Consider the following 13,285-nt stretch of genomic DNA (forward strand, 5'->3'; position numbering starts at 1 on the left):
TCTGTGTGTGTGTGTGCGTGTGTGTGTTTAGAAAAGTGCACAGATGTGTCCCTTTTAAACAAAAAGTTGAAATGTAATACATAAATTCATTAATAACAGATTGTTCTTGGCCATCTTACTCTCCCAGGCTGAAATTTCCCTGGGGTGAACTTGCTACGTCACCATACAGAAGGGCAAAATTTCAAGGGAGAGAAAGTGAGGGGAGAAGAGTTACACTTGCCTGATCAAAGCACTACATTTAAAAATGTCTTTGAAGGAAGAACACTGGTGACATCAAAGGAATATTGACTTGCAGGAGCCCGATAAAAAGTGTTGACTGATACAAGGATGAAGAGCTATTTATGTGAACCAAAGCCTCTCATCTCAGAAGCCAGTGTGTGCTGATCTTTTCGGGAAGAACTAGAACTAGTACGTGGCCCAGGAAGTACCTTGCCTTTCACAGGACGGTCCCGCAGACCCCTTTCCTGCAGCAGCATGGAGACTCAGCACTGGATGTCAGATGAATAAAATAAAGCCCTGTTAAAATCAAACGGGTTTTCCCCTTCAAAAGTGTTTCCAGTTGCCAGAGTTGAAAGCTTCTGGGAGGAAGACAAGATCACGTTTGACAGGTGCACAGCAAGCTGGGAAACCTGCCACAGATTGTTCTGAATAGTTTCCTAAACTTTGTAACATTTTCCCAGAGCCAGGAAACTCTCAAACTCTCAAACTCCTTCAAACTCTGCAACTCAGTTTGTCACCAGATTCCAGAAGTTTCTTTCTCTCTTTTTAAAGATTTTATTTATTCATGAGAGACATAGAGAGGCAGAGACACAGTTGAAATGTAATACATAATTACATTATGGGAGAAGCAGTGGGGAGAAGCAGGCTCCCTGCGGGGAGCCCGATGTGGGACTTGATCCCAGGACCCCAGGATCATGACCTGAGCCAAAGGCAGACGCTCAGCCACCGAGCTACCCAGGTACCCTAGAAGTTTCTCCTAGGCTATAGAGCCTCAACTCCCTTTCATAAGCTACTAGGGTTTGCTGTCCTGTCTCCTTTGGTTTGGGTGTTGACAAGACTGCTCTATTTCACAGGATCATCCATGTGACTGACACACTGGCATCTACAACTGGATCCCCACTGGCCAAACTCACAGCCTTTCCAGAGCCATCTTCAAAGGCAGAGCTGCCACCATCATACCCTCCTGAGGCCACTTCCCCTTCCTGCTGCAGCTCTCTTCTCTGGTTTCCCAGGACTCCCAGTGGGGAGGAGATAGCCCTTAGGGGACACTTCCTTCTTTCTCCTGCCTCCCCTCAGATATTTTGTAAATCCTTCTGTTTGGGAACCTCCACAGATCTTACCTCTAGATTTCTGGTCAACCACAAAATCAAAGGCAGGTTGGTTCTTTTCACACCAAAGCAGAAAACCCTAATACATCAGACATAGCATCATTCCATTTCATAAGCTCAAGGACTTCAGCTTCCATTAAGTTCAACTGTTGTACATTTCTATGTGTGACAAGCTACTTAAAATGAAAGCTGGTTAGACACAGAACCACCACCACCACACCTCAGGGAATACTTGAGTTGTCTAACTTTAGGTGATCTTTTAGGAGGAAAAGGAAGAGGAGTTTGCCCAGGGCCAAGGAAGACATTTTCAGCCACCCACTTCCATTCTCTATGTAGAAATTCTCTCACAACGTTCCATTTGGTTTGAAGTGAGGGTTAAAACAAATGCTGGTTTGATAATCCTGTCACCTCTGTGGTTGATGAGAATTCTTGAAAGCCGCTCACATAGGAGCCAAGAGCACATCTCGGGCCTCATCTCCCTCCCACAACATGTGAAAAACAATCTTTGAAAAACAGTCAACTCCACCATGACCATCACATTTCTCAGAACATAGTTTTGCTTTTAAGTTGATAGTATTTCACACGTACGCCAGTTGGTAACAGTTGGGAAGTGTTAATGGGCTTGTTTAGACTTTTCATTAAACTTTTAAAATTGTTTGGGTTACTGATTTTATTTTGTGTTCCTCAGTCATTGGTACTGTTTTCCTCTCTCTTGCCTCATCCAAATCCAGTTCTCTACTTTGATAGAATCCTTTCTCCTATAGTACCTTCTCCACCAGCTCCTAGTCAGAGTGGGAAAACCAGTCACTGGGCACTTTCAGCCCATTTTGTTTGAATCCGTATTGGTACTTAATGTTTTCATTCCAGCAGATGTTTTTTAATCTAGACTACAGACTACTTACAGAGAACACACTGGTAGGGGAGCCTGCATTTATAGTCAGAGACACCTGATCCAACATGTGAGCTCTGGGGACCTGGGAGTTGTCACCTGTCCCGAGTCTCTGCTTCTTTATCTTGGAAAGGAAATCATGCCACTCACATCACAGGGCCATTCTGAGGATTGATGAATGCCCACCTGTAATGTCAAGCACTGTTCTGGCTCAGAGCAAGTCCACAATAAATGTCAACTGACCCAACATAGAGACACAATGAGCCTTGAGAATGTGTCTTTACTGTCCAGGAAATCATGTGATAAGTATTGTACTGTGTATGTCTATTTTGTGATTATATATTATGTATGATGTGTTCTAAATGCTAAGCTACTTTGGTATTTACAGGTTCTATCTAAGATGGAACCCTGCCTCCACCAGAAACTGGAAAGTCTGGTTTTGCAAAGTACTGAGAGTTACTTGTCTGGCTCAACTTGAAGTATCCCCGAGTTGGTAGAAGGTCAAGAACACAGAAAAATATTTTGACTTCTGTAGCCTCCCTGAAACTCTTGTCCTGACACATTGCCCCTTCTCTTCCTGCTTGCCATCACCCACCTGCACCAGTGCTGAACGGCAGCCACCAGCAAGTGCCTAGACAAACGTCAGCCCCCTTGCAGGATTGATGAACAGCTGAGTCACAGGCTTAAATAGGGACACCAGGCACCATTACACTGTTATTTCTAGAACTTTCCCTAAAGACTAATGTTGACCTAAGTGCTACAGTTCCTATTCTCCTGGGGAGTGGAATTTAGTAGGCTCACAAGGTTAAATGTTAACCACATACCTGAGTAATTAAAAAATAATTTAGAAATATCAATGGCTATAATGTAGACTTAGATGAAGTCCTATGAGCATTCAGTCTCCTAGAAAGGCTTAGGACTAGAAACACATGGCCAAGTCCTGTACCTTAGGCCTCTCCTTCAGAACCCCTATCGATTGCATTAAGTCCTATGAACACATGATCAGTCATTCAACTTAACTCTTAAGTTTTTCTGTTTCATTTGTCACCGAAATCCTATATTCCCCCCAAATCCTTCCCTATTGGGTATATCTTTTGCTTCACTGGAACATATACTCAAGTCATTTTTATTTTTTATTTTTTTATTTTTTAAAGATTTTATTTATTTATTCATGATAGACATAGAGAGAGAGAGAGAGAGAGAGAGAGAGAGAGAGGCAGAGACACAGGCAGAGAGAGAAGCAGGCTCCATGCCGGGAGCCCGACGCGGGATTCGATCCCGGGACTCCAGGATCGCGCCCTGGGCCAAGGGCAGGCACTAAACCGCTGAGCCACCCAGGGATCCCCTCAAGTCATTTTTAAACAAGAGACTTAAATACACATCTGTCAGAAGAGCTAAAACAAAAAATACCAACGACAGCAAAAGCCAGTGAGGATGAAAAGAAATTAGATCACTCAACCTGCTGCTGGTGGGAATGTAAAGTTGTACAGCCCCTCTGGAAAAGAGTATGGCAGCTCCTTACGAGACCGAATTTCTACCAAAGAAATGCATTATGCTTACATAAAAACTTGCAGGCAAATGTTCATAGCCTTATTTGTAACAGTCAAACACTAGAGAAAAAAAGCCACATGTTTTCCAGCAGATGAATAGTTCAACAGTGGCATATCTGTACCACGAGATCTCATGCAGCAATAATAAGGGGCAAGTACTGATGTGTTCATTAACTTGGATGGACCACAAGTGCATCATGCAGAGTGAAGAAAGCCAATCTCAGAACAAAGCCTGACTCACTTCATTTATATGGCATTCTTTTTTTAAAAAAAGATTTTATTTATTTATTCATGAGAGACACACACAGAGAGGCAGAGACATAGGCAGAGGGAATAGCAGGCTCCTTTTGTGGAGTCTGATGTGGGACTCAATCCTAGGACCCTGCAATCACGACCTGAGCTCAACCACTGAGCCACCCAGATGCGCCTATATGGCATTCTTGACATGACAAAATTAAAGAGAAAGAATGCAGATTGGTGGTTGCGAGGGTTTGGGGAAGAGCTGGGAGGGGGCAGGCTCTGGTTATATATAAAAGAGTAGCATGGGGGATCTTTGTGAAGCAAACTGCTCCATACTTGATGGTGGTAGTGAAGTCAATATCTATACGTAAAGAACTGCGTAAAACCACAGACATGTATGCCCACGCAGAGACACAAATGAGTGCGCATGAAATTGGCAAAATCTGGAAAAGGTCAGTGGACAGTAACAATGACAGTCTCCTGATTTTGATATTATGCTGAGGTCATACAAGATGTAACCACTGTGGAAACTTGGTGAAGATAAAAGATCTCTCTGTATTATTTTTTCCAACTACATGTGAATGTCTATCTCAAAATAAGAACTTTTGTCAAAGAGGATTTCTAAGTAGACAACTTTTTCAAAGTCCTTGAGAACATGATAGTGTCTTTATTCAAACAAGGAAATCTATTTGGTTAGGCAGAGACATCTATGTCGAAAATTATTTCTCTCAGACTAGAGTGTGGAAAGCACCATTCTACTATTTCCCAGGAACCTTTATGATTCTTTCCAGCTCAAACAATCTTTGATTCTAGGAGCTGGTTTTATTTATGTGTTTACCGACTTTGACTTTGCTGTTTATATTGCCATGGTATCAAAATAATAGTAAGCATACAGAGTGCAAGTCGTAATCTGAAACAATGGAGCAAATGAAATATACCATGGGATTAGAGTGTTTGTAAAACAATTTGAAAGATAGTGAGTTTATCTATGCCTTTTTTGGGTAAGTAATCTTTCTCTCTCTCTCTCTCTCTCTTTTTTTTTTTTAAGATTTACTGTATTTTTAGAGAAAGAGTGCACACACACAAGTGAGGGGAGGGGCAGAAGGAGAGGAGAGAGTGAATTCCTTTTTTTTTTTTTTTTTAAAGATTTTATTTATTTATTCATGAGAGACAGACACAGAGAAAGAGACAGACAGAGACACAGGCAGAGGGAGAAGCAGGCTCCATGCAGGGAGCCCGACATGGGACTTGATCCCCAGTCTCCAGGATCAGGCCCTGGGCTGAAGGTGGCGCTAAGCCTCTGAGCCACCCGGGCTGCCCCAGAGAGTGAATTCCAAGCAGACTCCCTGTTGAGCGTGAGGCTCGATCCCAGGACCCTGAGATTATGACCTGAGCTGAAACCAAGAGTTGGAGGCTTAACAGACTGTGTCACCCAGGTGCCCCAGCAAGTAATCTTTCAAGGTAAAGATACAAAGATGTGGAGTCGATATTCCTGCACTTAATAGAAATGCGATCTGAAGCACTGTTTCCTCTTTAATGGTAACTGGGAATGATAACTTATATGCAACCAGTATAAAAAGAAAGAATACAACGGTCTCAACTAAGTGCAAGAAATTAATGTTGAACAAAATTATAGCTAAGGGGTAAGCAGTAGCCAGAATGCTAAATTAAGTAGTACAGAAAATCATCTACTTGGTGCCCCATACAAGAATGCCCAGAGCTGAGAAGAATCTGATCTACACATTTAGAGCTTGCTGTACATAGTTAGAAAGACCCCACTCTGCACATTAAAAAGTCTCAGTATTCTTACGACTGGTTTCATTAAATTCTGAGAACCCATTAATATTTATGGTGACAGACATTTGTGGAAAAAGAAAATTCGTTCCACACTATTTAAAAATTAATAACCTTACTGCGCAACAAAAAAATGATAATAAGTGTAAAATAAGTCATTTGGGTCTTTAATTACCAGGACTGTGCCTGGTAGGACTCCCACTTGAAGGAATAAGAAATATTTGGATTATAAACACAAGTTCTCACTAATCTACTTTGCAGCGATGTCATATCCCCAGAGTTATCAATAAATATTGTAAGATGTAATAATTTATCAAATTAATTAAGTGATTGGGGACCTTTTAAATTTTTCACAGATAAGTTATATCAGAGAAGAAATAATTATAATAAATTAAAAATGAATATCAAAATAGCTCCTAACCATTCTTCCAAAATTAATGCATAAATTTCAATTCAAAAAAAATTTTTTTTTTTTTACATAATCTTGTAATATGTACAGAGTATATACAATAAGCCAGGTACTGTACTCGGCAGGGAAGTATAAGGAAGAAGCTTTGGCCTTTGAGATATTTACAGATTTAGCTAGGGAGACAACACAAACATTGAAAGGAGACACAGGTCAGTATTAAGTAAAGTCAAGTCTAATGACTTCTACAGTACTGCTTCTATGGGAAAACAACTGAAAGATAAATATACTTTCATTACACAAATGGCTTAACATGGGGACAATCGGTACTGTTTTTCAAAATAATCCCGAGTGATTCAAAACGGAGATCATCTGCTTTATTACGTTCTCAGTGCCAATCTGGCAGGCAAAGGCAGTGAAAGCAGATACTTCCTCCAAAACGGGCAGAACTCAGAAATCAGCTAGATACACAGAAGTCCCCAAGATAGATTTTTTTCTTGGAGATACAATCTAAACGTGTCTCTCTTTGTCATCAGATGGCTTATGGTGCTTATTCCTTGGTTAAAATACATATTACAATAAACATTTACTAAGCACCAGGCAATGCAGATACAGTGACAGATGAATGTTGGATTCTCAAGCTCAAGGACCTGCATGCGAAAAAATAAAAGAGCGTGCTAAATCCCACAAAGGAGGTAAAGCCAGGGTGTATGAGGAGCCACAGCATGGTGGTCCCAGAGGGATGTGATGCCGGGTGGTTCCCAGAGGAGCAGGTGAGGGCAAGGTGAAGAAGAGAGGGGAAGAACAGCCCAGCAGAGCAAGCCATGCAGGAAAAGGCCGTAGTCAGGGTGCCTGGGTGGCTCAGCAGTTGAGCATCTGTCTTTGGCTCAGGGTGTGATCACTGAGTTCTGGGATAGGGGTCCCCACAGGGAGCCTGCTTCTCCCTCTGCCTCTGTCTCTGCCTCTCTTCTCTGTGTGTCTCATGAATAAATGAATAAAATATATATATATATAAAAAAAGGCCAAAATCTTCACAGGCTGGGCCCAGGCGCTTGGAAAGGCTGGAGAAAGAAGATGCTCTGGACAGAGGCAAGAGAAGGCCGAAAAAGAAGCTGGAGGAGCATCTGGAGAATATCTTCTCCAGGGGCCACAGCAGGAAAGATCTTAGTGTCTCAAGCTAGGAAGAGTAGGCTTGGTTCACAGGCAGTGGGGAGTCTCACTTAGAGGATCTTAAGGACCTGGCGGTCTTCTGATCAGAGGATCACTTTGGTGGAAGCCTTGGGCATAGGTTGGAAGACAATGATATTAAAGATGAGTAAAGAGATTATTGCAGAACCTCCAGTAATGAATCATCAGGGTCTTAAGAAAGGCAGTGGCTGTGCATATGGAGCAGAGCAGAACTCTGATCCGAGGGTTACTTAGGTGGCTGACTGGATGGGGCATGGTAGCTTCCAGAGTATAAAGAATTGCCTCTCAGCTTGTCTGTCACATGGGGATGGTCTGAATAAATCCTCCTTCCTGTTTTTGACAGCAACAAGTAACCGATGAAGTCCTGGCAGGACTCTGATCACGGCTCTTACCCTGGGTCAAGGTCACTTACGGGTGTTAGAAGGCTGCCACGGCAGGCAGAGAGTGAGGCCCAGGGAGCGGAAGTGCTTCAGGAAAGGGGACCCTGTTATTTACTTGTTCCCAGACACTGCCAACAGGGAACAGCATCGTGGAGACCAGGGAGAGCCCAGGGTCTGGGTCCCTGCTTTTGGAAAGAGCCTTTGTTTGAATTGTATGGGAAGTAGGCTCAGCAGGTTTGAAAGATGAAGTACATTCCGTTTTCCAGGAGAGTTGCAAGCGGCTACGCTGCTCTGTGGGGGAGTTGGCCCAGGATGGACCATCCCAGGGGGCAGGCTTCTAGATAGACCAGGGCCCCAGCTCAGGCTGGGGAAGCCGGGGAAAGCAGAGCGAGGCTGCCCCAGGGATCCTGGGAGATAATGGCTCACAGATCAGGCCATTTTGGACACAAGAGTCCAGAAGCAGCAGCTCTGTCAGGGACTGAGGGAAGCAGACTGTTGGGAGCTCGGTGGAATGTCCACCAGCCACACTGGGTCAATGAGCCATGCAGCTGTCTTCCTGCCAGGGGACTGGGATCCTGCGGTCTGAGAAGTCAAGCCCCCAAAATGAAAGGAGTGGAATGGGCAGGAAGCAAGAGGTCAGGAGGCTTATCAGAACTGCCTGGGAACAGAAACATGCCTCTACCGCTTTGCCTGCCTGAAGAACTCTTCTTCAAAACCAAGCCATGATGTCACCCACTCTGATGTGCATACAGCCTTAGAATATTATCATGGCACTTGACACACTGTATGACAACTGATTACACACGGAGGTCATTCACCCCATGTTGGCAGACAGAAGGCCTGCAGCACGTGTCCAATAAGTGAATGAAAGGATGTATCCTAAAACAGGCCTAGTTCACCTTTCTGTGGCCGGGCTGCTGACAGGGTCAAGCGGTACCCCCTGACTGGTGTGGGTCTAGAGTCTGAGCAGTACCACCTCACTGAGACAGAGGACTGAGAGCCACAAAGGTCCTGATGCTTCGGCACTGGCGCCAGCCCGGAGGTGACCCCACATCCTCCCTACATCTCGACCTCGGCCTGCACTAAAGCACGGTTCTACAAAGTGAGGAAGACATCAGGCCAAGGAGATGCTTCCAGTAAGGCCAACCACATGTCCTGTTCTAGGCATCCAGGGTGCTGGCTCTTTAGAGGATGCTCTGGGGAGAGAGAGTGGATCGCTGCCTGACTCTAGGATGGGGGCCCCGCGCCTGAGATGAGGTGGATGGGGGTGTAATGAGTTCCAAGGGATACAGGAATTGTGGGGTGGATGGGCATTTTTCCGGGGAGACAGTTCGCAGCTCTCATCAGTTTTGCAAAGAGGCCCATGACTGTGAAACACGAAGAACCACCATTCTGAAAATGTGCCTGAGTTCCTCAAGGCAGCTCTGCTTAGAGAACTAGCTGCTGACTCCAGATCACAAAGGCCTTGGTCATGGTCAAGGGATTTGGGCTCCCTCCCACTCCAATGAGGCATTTATGTGCTCCCACACCACCCTGAGAAAAGCCTATTTAAAGATGAATGTTGTGTGTAATTTAAAGAAGTTTCATGGTCTGTATTTGGGTCAAGATCAAATGCAGCGAGTCAGAGGGAGTTAGCTTTAGGACCTCAGTACTGACCTTCCTTAAAAGAAGTCTTCCAAAAAAAAAAGAAAAAAAAGAAAAAAAGAAAAAAAAGAAAAGAAAATCTCCAGGGTCTCATTCCTGACGAAGAGTACATGTTTGACCTTGTTCCATCAATATGGGACTCAGGAAACACTAATAAACAGACAAATCTGGTGCTATAGCTCTTTTACATTTGACTTCCCCCGCCATTTTTTTTTCTGGCACCAGAGCCTGTGTTTTTAAAAGACAGAAAAAAATGACTTTCCATATTAAAGATGCAAGCAGCACACGCACACACACACGCGCACACACACACACACACACACACACACACACACACAGACACACAGAGAAACCAAATATAAAACTGGACTGGCTTGTACTAAACTCTGGGGAATCAAGAGTCACTTTTCACCCACATCCTGTAAGGGCAGAAAAAAGCACAGGAAAAGGTTTCTACTAAAATGCGTGTGTGTTTTGTTTTTTCTTTTTTAAAGAAAAACATGAATCATTCATATCCACCCAGATATCTGAATAGCACAGCTGGACATTTTTTTTGTTTGCTTCGTTCCCACTGTTCTTCCCCTGACTTCTGAAAAGATAATTTTAAAAGAAAAAAAAAATCCTTACAGTGAACCTTTACATTGTAATTGTTAAGAGCACGTACTTTGGACCCAAACAGGTGTGAGCTTTGCCACTGACTTGCTAATAAGTAATGCTGGGCAGGTTCCTTCACCTCTTTAAGAGCCTCATTATCCCCCAATTTAAAATGCGAATATGAACAACGCATACTTCAGATGGGTGCTGAGAAAATTAAATGAAATGTACGTTAAAAAAAATATATCAGGCTTGCCTGGCATGTGAGATATTAGGAATAGGAGCTGTGAAATAACATCTCTATCAATGCAACAAACCATGCCAATGACACACTTAGTGCATTCTCATGCACACCATAACATGTAGAAAGAAAAGACCCATAAAAAGAACTGTGTTTCGCATCAAGGGTTTGTACCTCCTTCTCATCTACACCAATGCAGGTCAGCTGTCCCGGCCTACTAAGGTCCAGAAAGCCACAGTACGCGCTAAAAGCCACATGCCTCATACTTCCCAGGAACCAGGTCCTAACCACCCTGACCAGGTTGGGGCTCAATGTCAGTGAATCTCCACTATGTCCAACCTAGCTGGGAATCTAGATGGTTCTCCCAAGTGCACCTGGGCCACAAAATGCTGTTTCTGAGAATTTGTTCATCACATAATCAGCGTTCTTCAGAAGCCATAGAGCTCCATTTTCATCTTTCTCTCCAAGGAAATCTACTTTCTGTAAACTCACCGTATTGGAAAAATCTTTCCCAGGTTCTGGGTCTTATTATTTGGATACTAAGAATTGCAGGTTGGGGTGGGGGGGTGTCTAGGAATTCCTCCTAACTTGGGACAGCCACTCTGGCTAAGTTTGCATATATTATGGCCTTTGCTTTGTCGAGATCCGATCTGATCTCCCAAAATAGTTTAGGCAAATGTACTGCTTGCCTCTTGCTTCTGCAACCACACTGAGTGTCTGGGGATCTTCTTATCAATTCTTTCAACTTCTCTCCCTTGGCTGGAATCTTAACTTGTGAAAAGGTTTGTATATGGCTTTTCTAGCTAATCACTGCATTAAACCTAAACCTTTCTTTTCCCTCCACTTTAACCACAGGAGAGGATGAGAAGAAAAAAACCCAAATTCTTGTTTCATTTGACCAAAGAAAGCAGACTTAGTTTTTTTAGTAAAATCCACGGGTACCCCAGATAGTTCCCTTATCATCCACCAATTCCTTCAATATTAAGGAAGCTCGGATGGGTTCCGGGACTGTCAACGATGGGATTCCACATGTCCATTCTGGACATTCCTTCTCGAGGTTACAATATCACAGATGCCTTTCCAAAGGCAATGACAGTAATGCCATTTCCTTACCCGGCAGTCTCTCTGAAGTGTTTTCATGAGCGCGTTGTATGTTTCTGTGTCAAAGTATAACCCTTCGTGCATGTCTTGCAGGAAATCTAAGTCCTTAAACGTGGGGTTGGATTTTTCTCTCTCCTTTCGGGATGCTCTTCGCTTATAAGTGGAGCCTTTCAGGTCATAAGTGAAGTGCATTCTCATGGAGCGCGGTAAGACATTGTTCATTACCACAATCCTGATATTAATGCCCCCTGATTGCATGCAATACAGTCCGTAAAATTTTGGCAAAAGGGTCCTTGGATTCTGGTTTAAATTCTAAAAAAGAGAAAAAGGAAACAAACCTGTTAATTCTCCTATTTTCACAAAATAATAGTGTTAAATATGTGTTTTCATCTAATATGATAATTAAAAATGAAGTGTGATTATCTTTATTCATGGCCATTACTAAAGTATCACTCTTTTGGATCTGGTTCTTAAGTTGGCTCATTGGAATAGCACTTTCATTGTTCTAAACCCACAGCATTAAAAGTTGCTGAACTGAAAACAGAGAGTCCCAAGTAAGATTCAACTAACCAGGCAAAGAATTGATTAGTGCCATGCGAGACTCTGATCTAAGGGGACTACAAAGAAAATTAACTGCTGGGGTGAAAGAGATGAGCATTTAAAATTTTAATAGCCTCTGAAAAAGTGTCTTCCAAAATGGGCAGACCAATTTACAATCACACTTTGTAAGATTATGTATTTCTTGTCACCCTTCATCCGTGATGTGTAGTATCGGGCTTTAAGATCTTTGTTAGCATGACTGGTTTAAAAAAAAAAAAAAGGAAACTCATTTTTTAAAAAATTGGAATACCACTGATTATTAGAGAAATGTCACATTTTGCATGTATTTTTAGCCATTTCAGAGACAATTCTGTGTTATTATCCTCTGTGTTAATATCCTCTTACAGAAAAACCCTTGTTTTTCTGTAGGCTTTGTTATTGTTGGAATTCTCGATATCCTCTGGATATTTGTCATTTTCCTATTCTCTGTGGGGTATTTTTTTTTCAGTATGTTGTCCTTTTGAATATACAATTAAAAAAATACATGCCTATCTTTGTTTCACTTTAAAAGCAGGAGAGAAGTTAAAAAGTTTGCTGGAGGTAAGTAAGCCTTTAACATTACGAAAAGTTTCTCTACTCTCCACTATCCTCCCGATTTCTGGCTTTTACTACTGTTCCCACTTTTCATCATTCTAGAAGTATTCTATCGGCTTACATTAATTTTGTGACTGGTGTTTTTTCTGTTATACAGATGTTTTTGCCTTTTGATGTAGTCACATTTATGTCCTTTCTGTGCTTTCTTTTTGCTTCCTATTTGGCAAAGCTTTCTATACCCCCAAGGTTATCAATTTCTTCCATTTTTCTTCAAAGTTTTTAACAGTTTTGGTCATTACTCCATATGGAATTATTTTTTGTGTGTGAAAGATCTGAAATACGGTATTGTCTGAATTCACTTATTTGTCTAGCACTGTACTAATTCTTTAATATATTAATATCTTTGTCTTTTAAAATGATTTTATTTATTCATGAGAGACACACAGAGAGAGGCAGAGACACAAGCAGAGGGAGAAGCAGGCTCCATGTGGGGAGCCCGATGAGGGACTCGATCCTAGGACCCCAGGATCACGACCTGAGCTAAAGGCAGATGCTCAACCACTGAGCCACCCAGGGGCCTCTATATTAATATCTTAAATATTAGTATACGTTTATAGATTTTTGGTATATGTTACAGCAGGCTCACCATTTTAATTCTTTATCAGAAATGTTTTGTCTAATTCTACAACTGTTTGTTTTTTTAAACGCTCTTAAAACGATACTTGTTTTCACTTTCTTTTGTTTGTTTTGTTTTCACTTTCAAATGAATCCATTCAGGGAAAAATCCTACCAGGCA

General features: G+C 42.4%; 1 protein-coding gene across 7 annotated transcripts in view; it reads right to left on the reverse strand.

Moving 5' to 3' along the window:
- PIP5K1B (phosphatidylinositol-4-phosphate 5-kinase type 1 beta) overlaps nt 1-13,285 on the reverse strand; it is a 299,484-nt gene that overhangs the window by 100,243 nt on the left and 185,956 nt on the right. For all 7 annotated transcript variants that reach the window (XM_038527137.1, XM_038527138.1, XM_038527139.1 and 4 more), the window contains one exon: nt 11,368-11,667. In XM_038527137.1, the coding sequence (XP_038383065.1) occupies nt 11,368-11,667 (300 nt within the window). The remainder of the gene's footprint in view (nt 1-11,367; nt 11,668-13,285) is intronic.

Source organism: Canis lupus, chromosome 1 (genome assembly GCF_011100685.1).
Source record: "Canis lupus familiaris isolate Mischka breed German Shepherd chromosome 1, alternate assembly UU_Cfam_GSD_1.0, whole genome shotgun sequence".
NCBI classification, from domain to species: domain Eukaryota; kingdom Metazoa; phylum Chordata; class Mammalia; order Carnivora; family Canidae; genus Canis; species Canis lupus.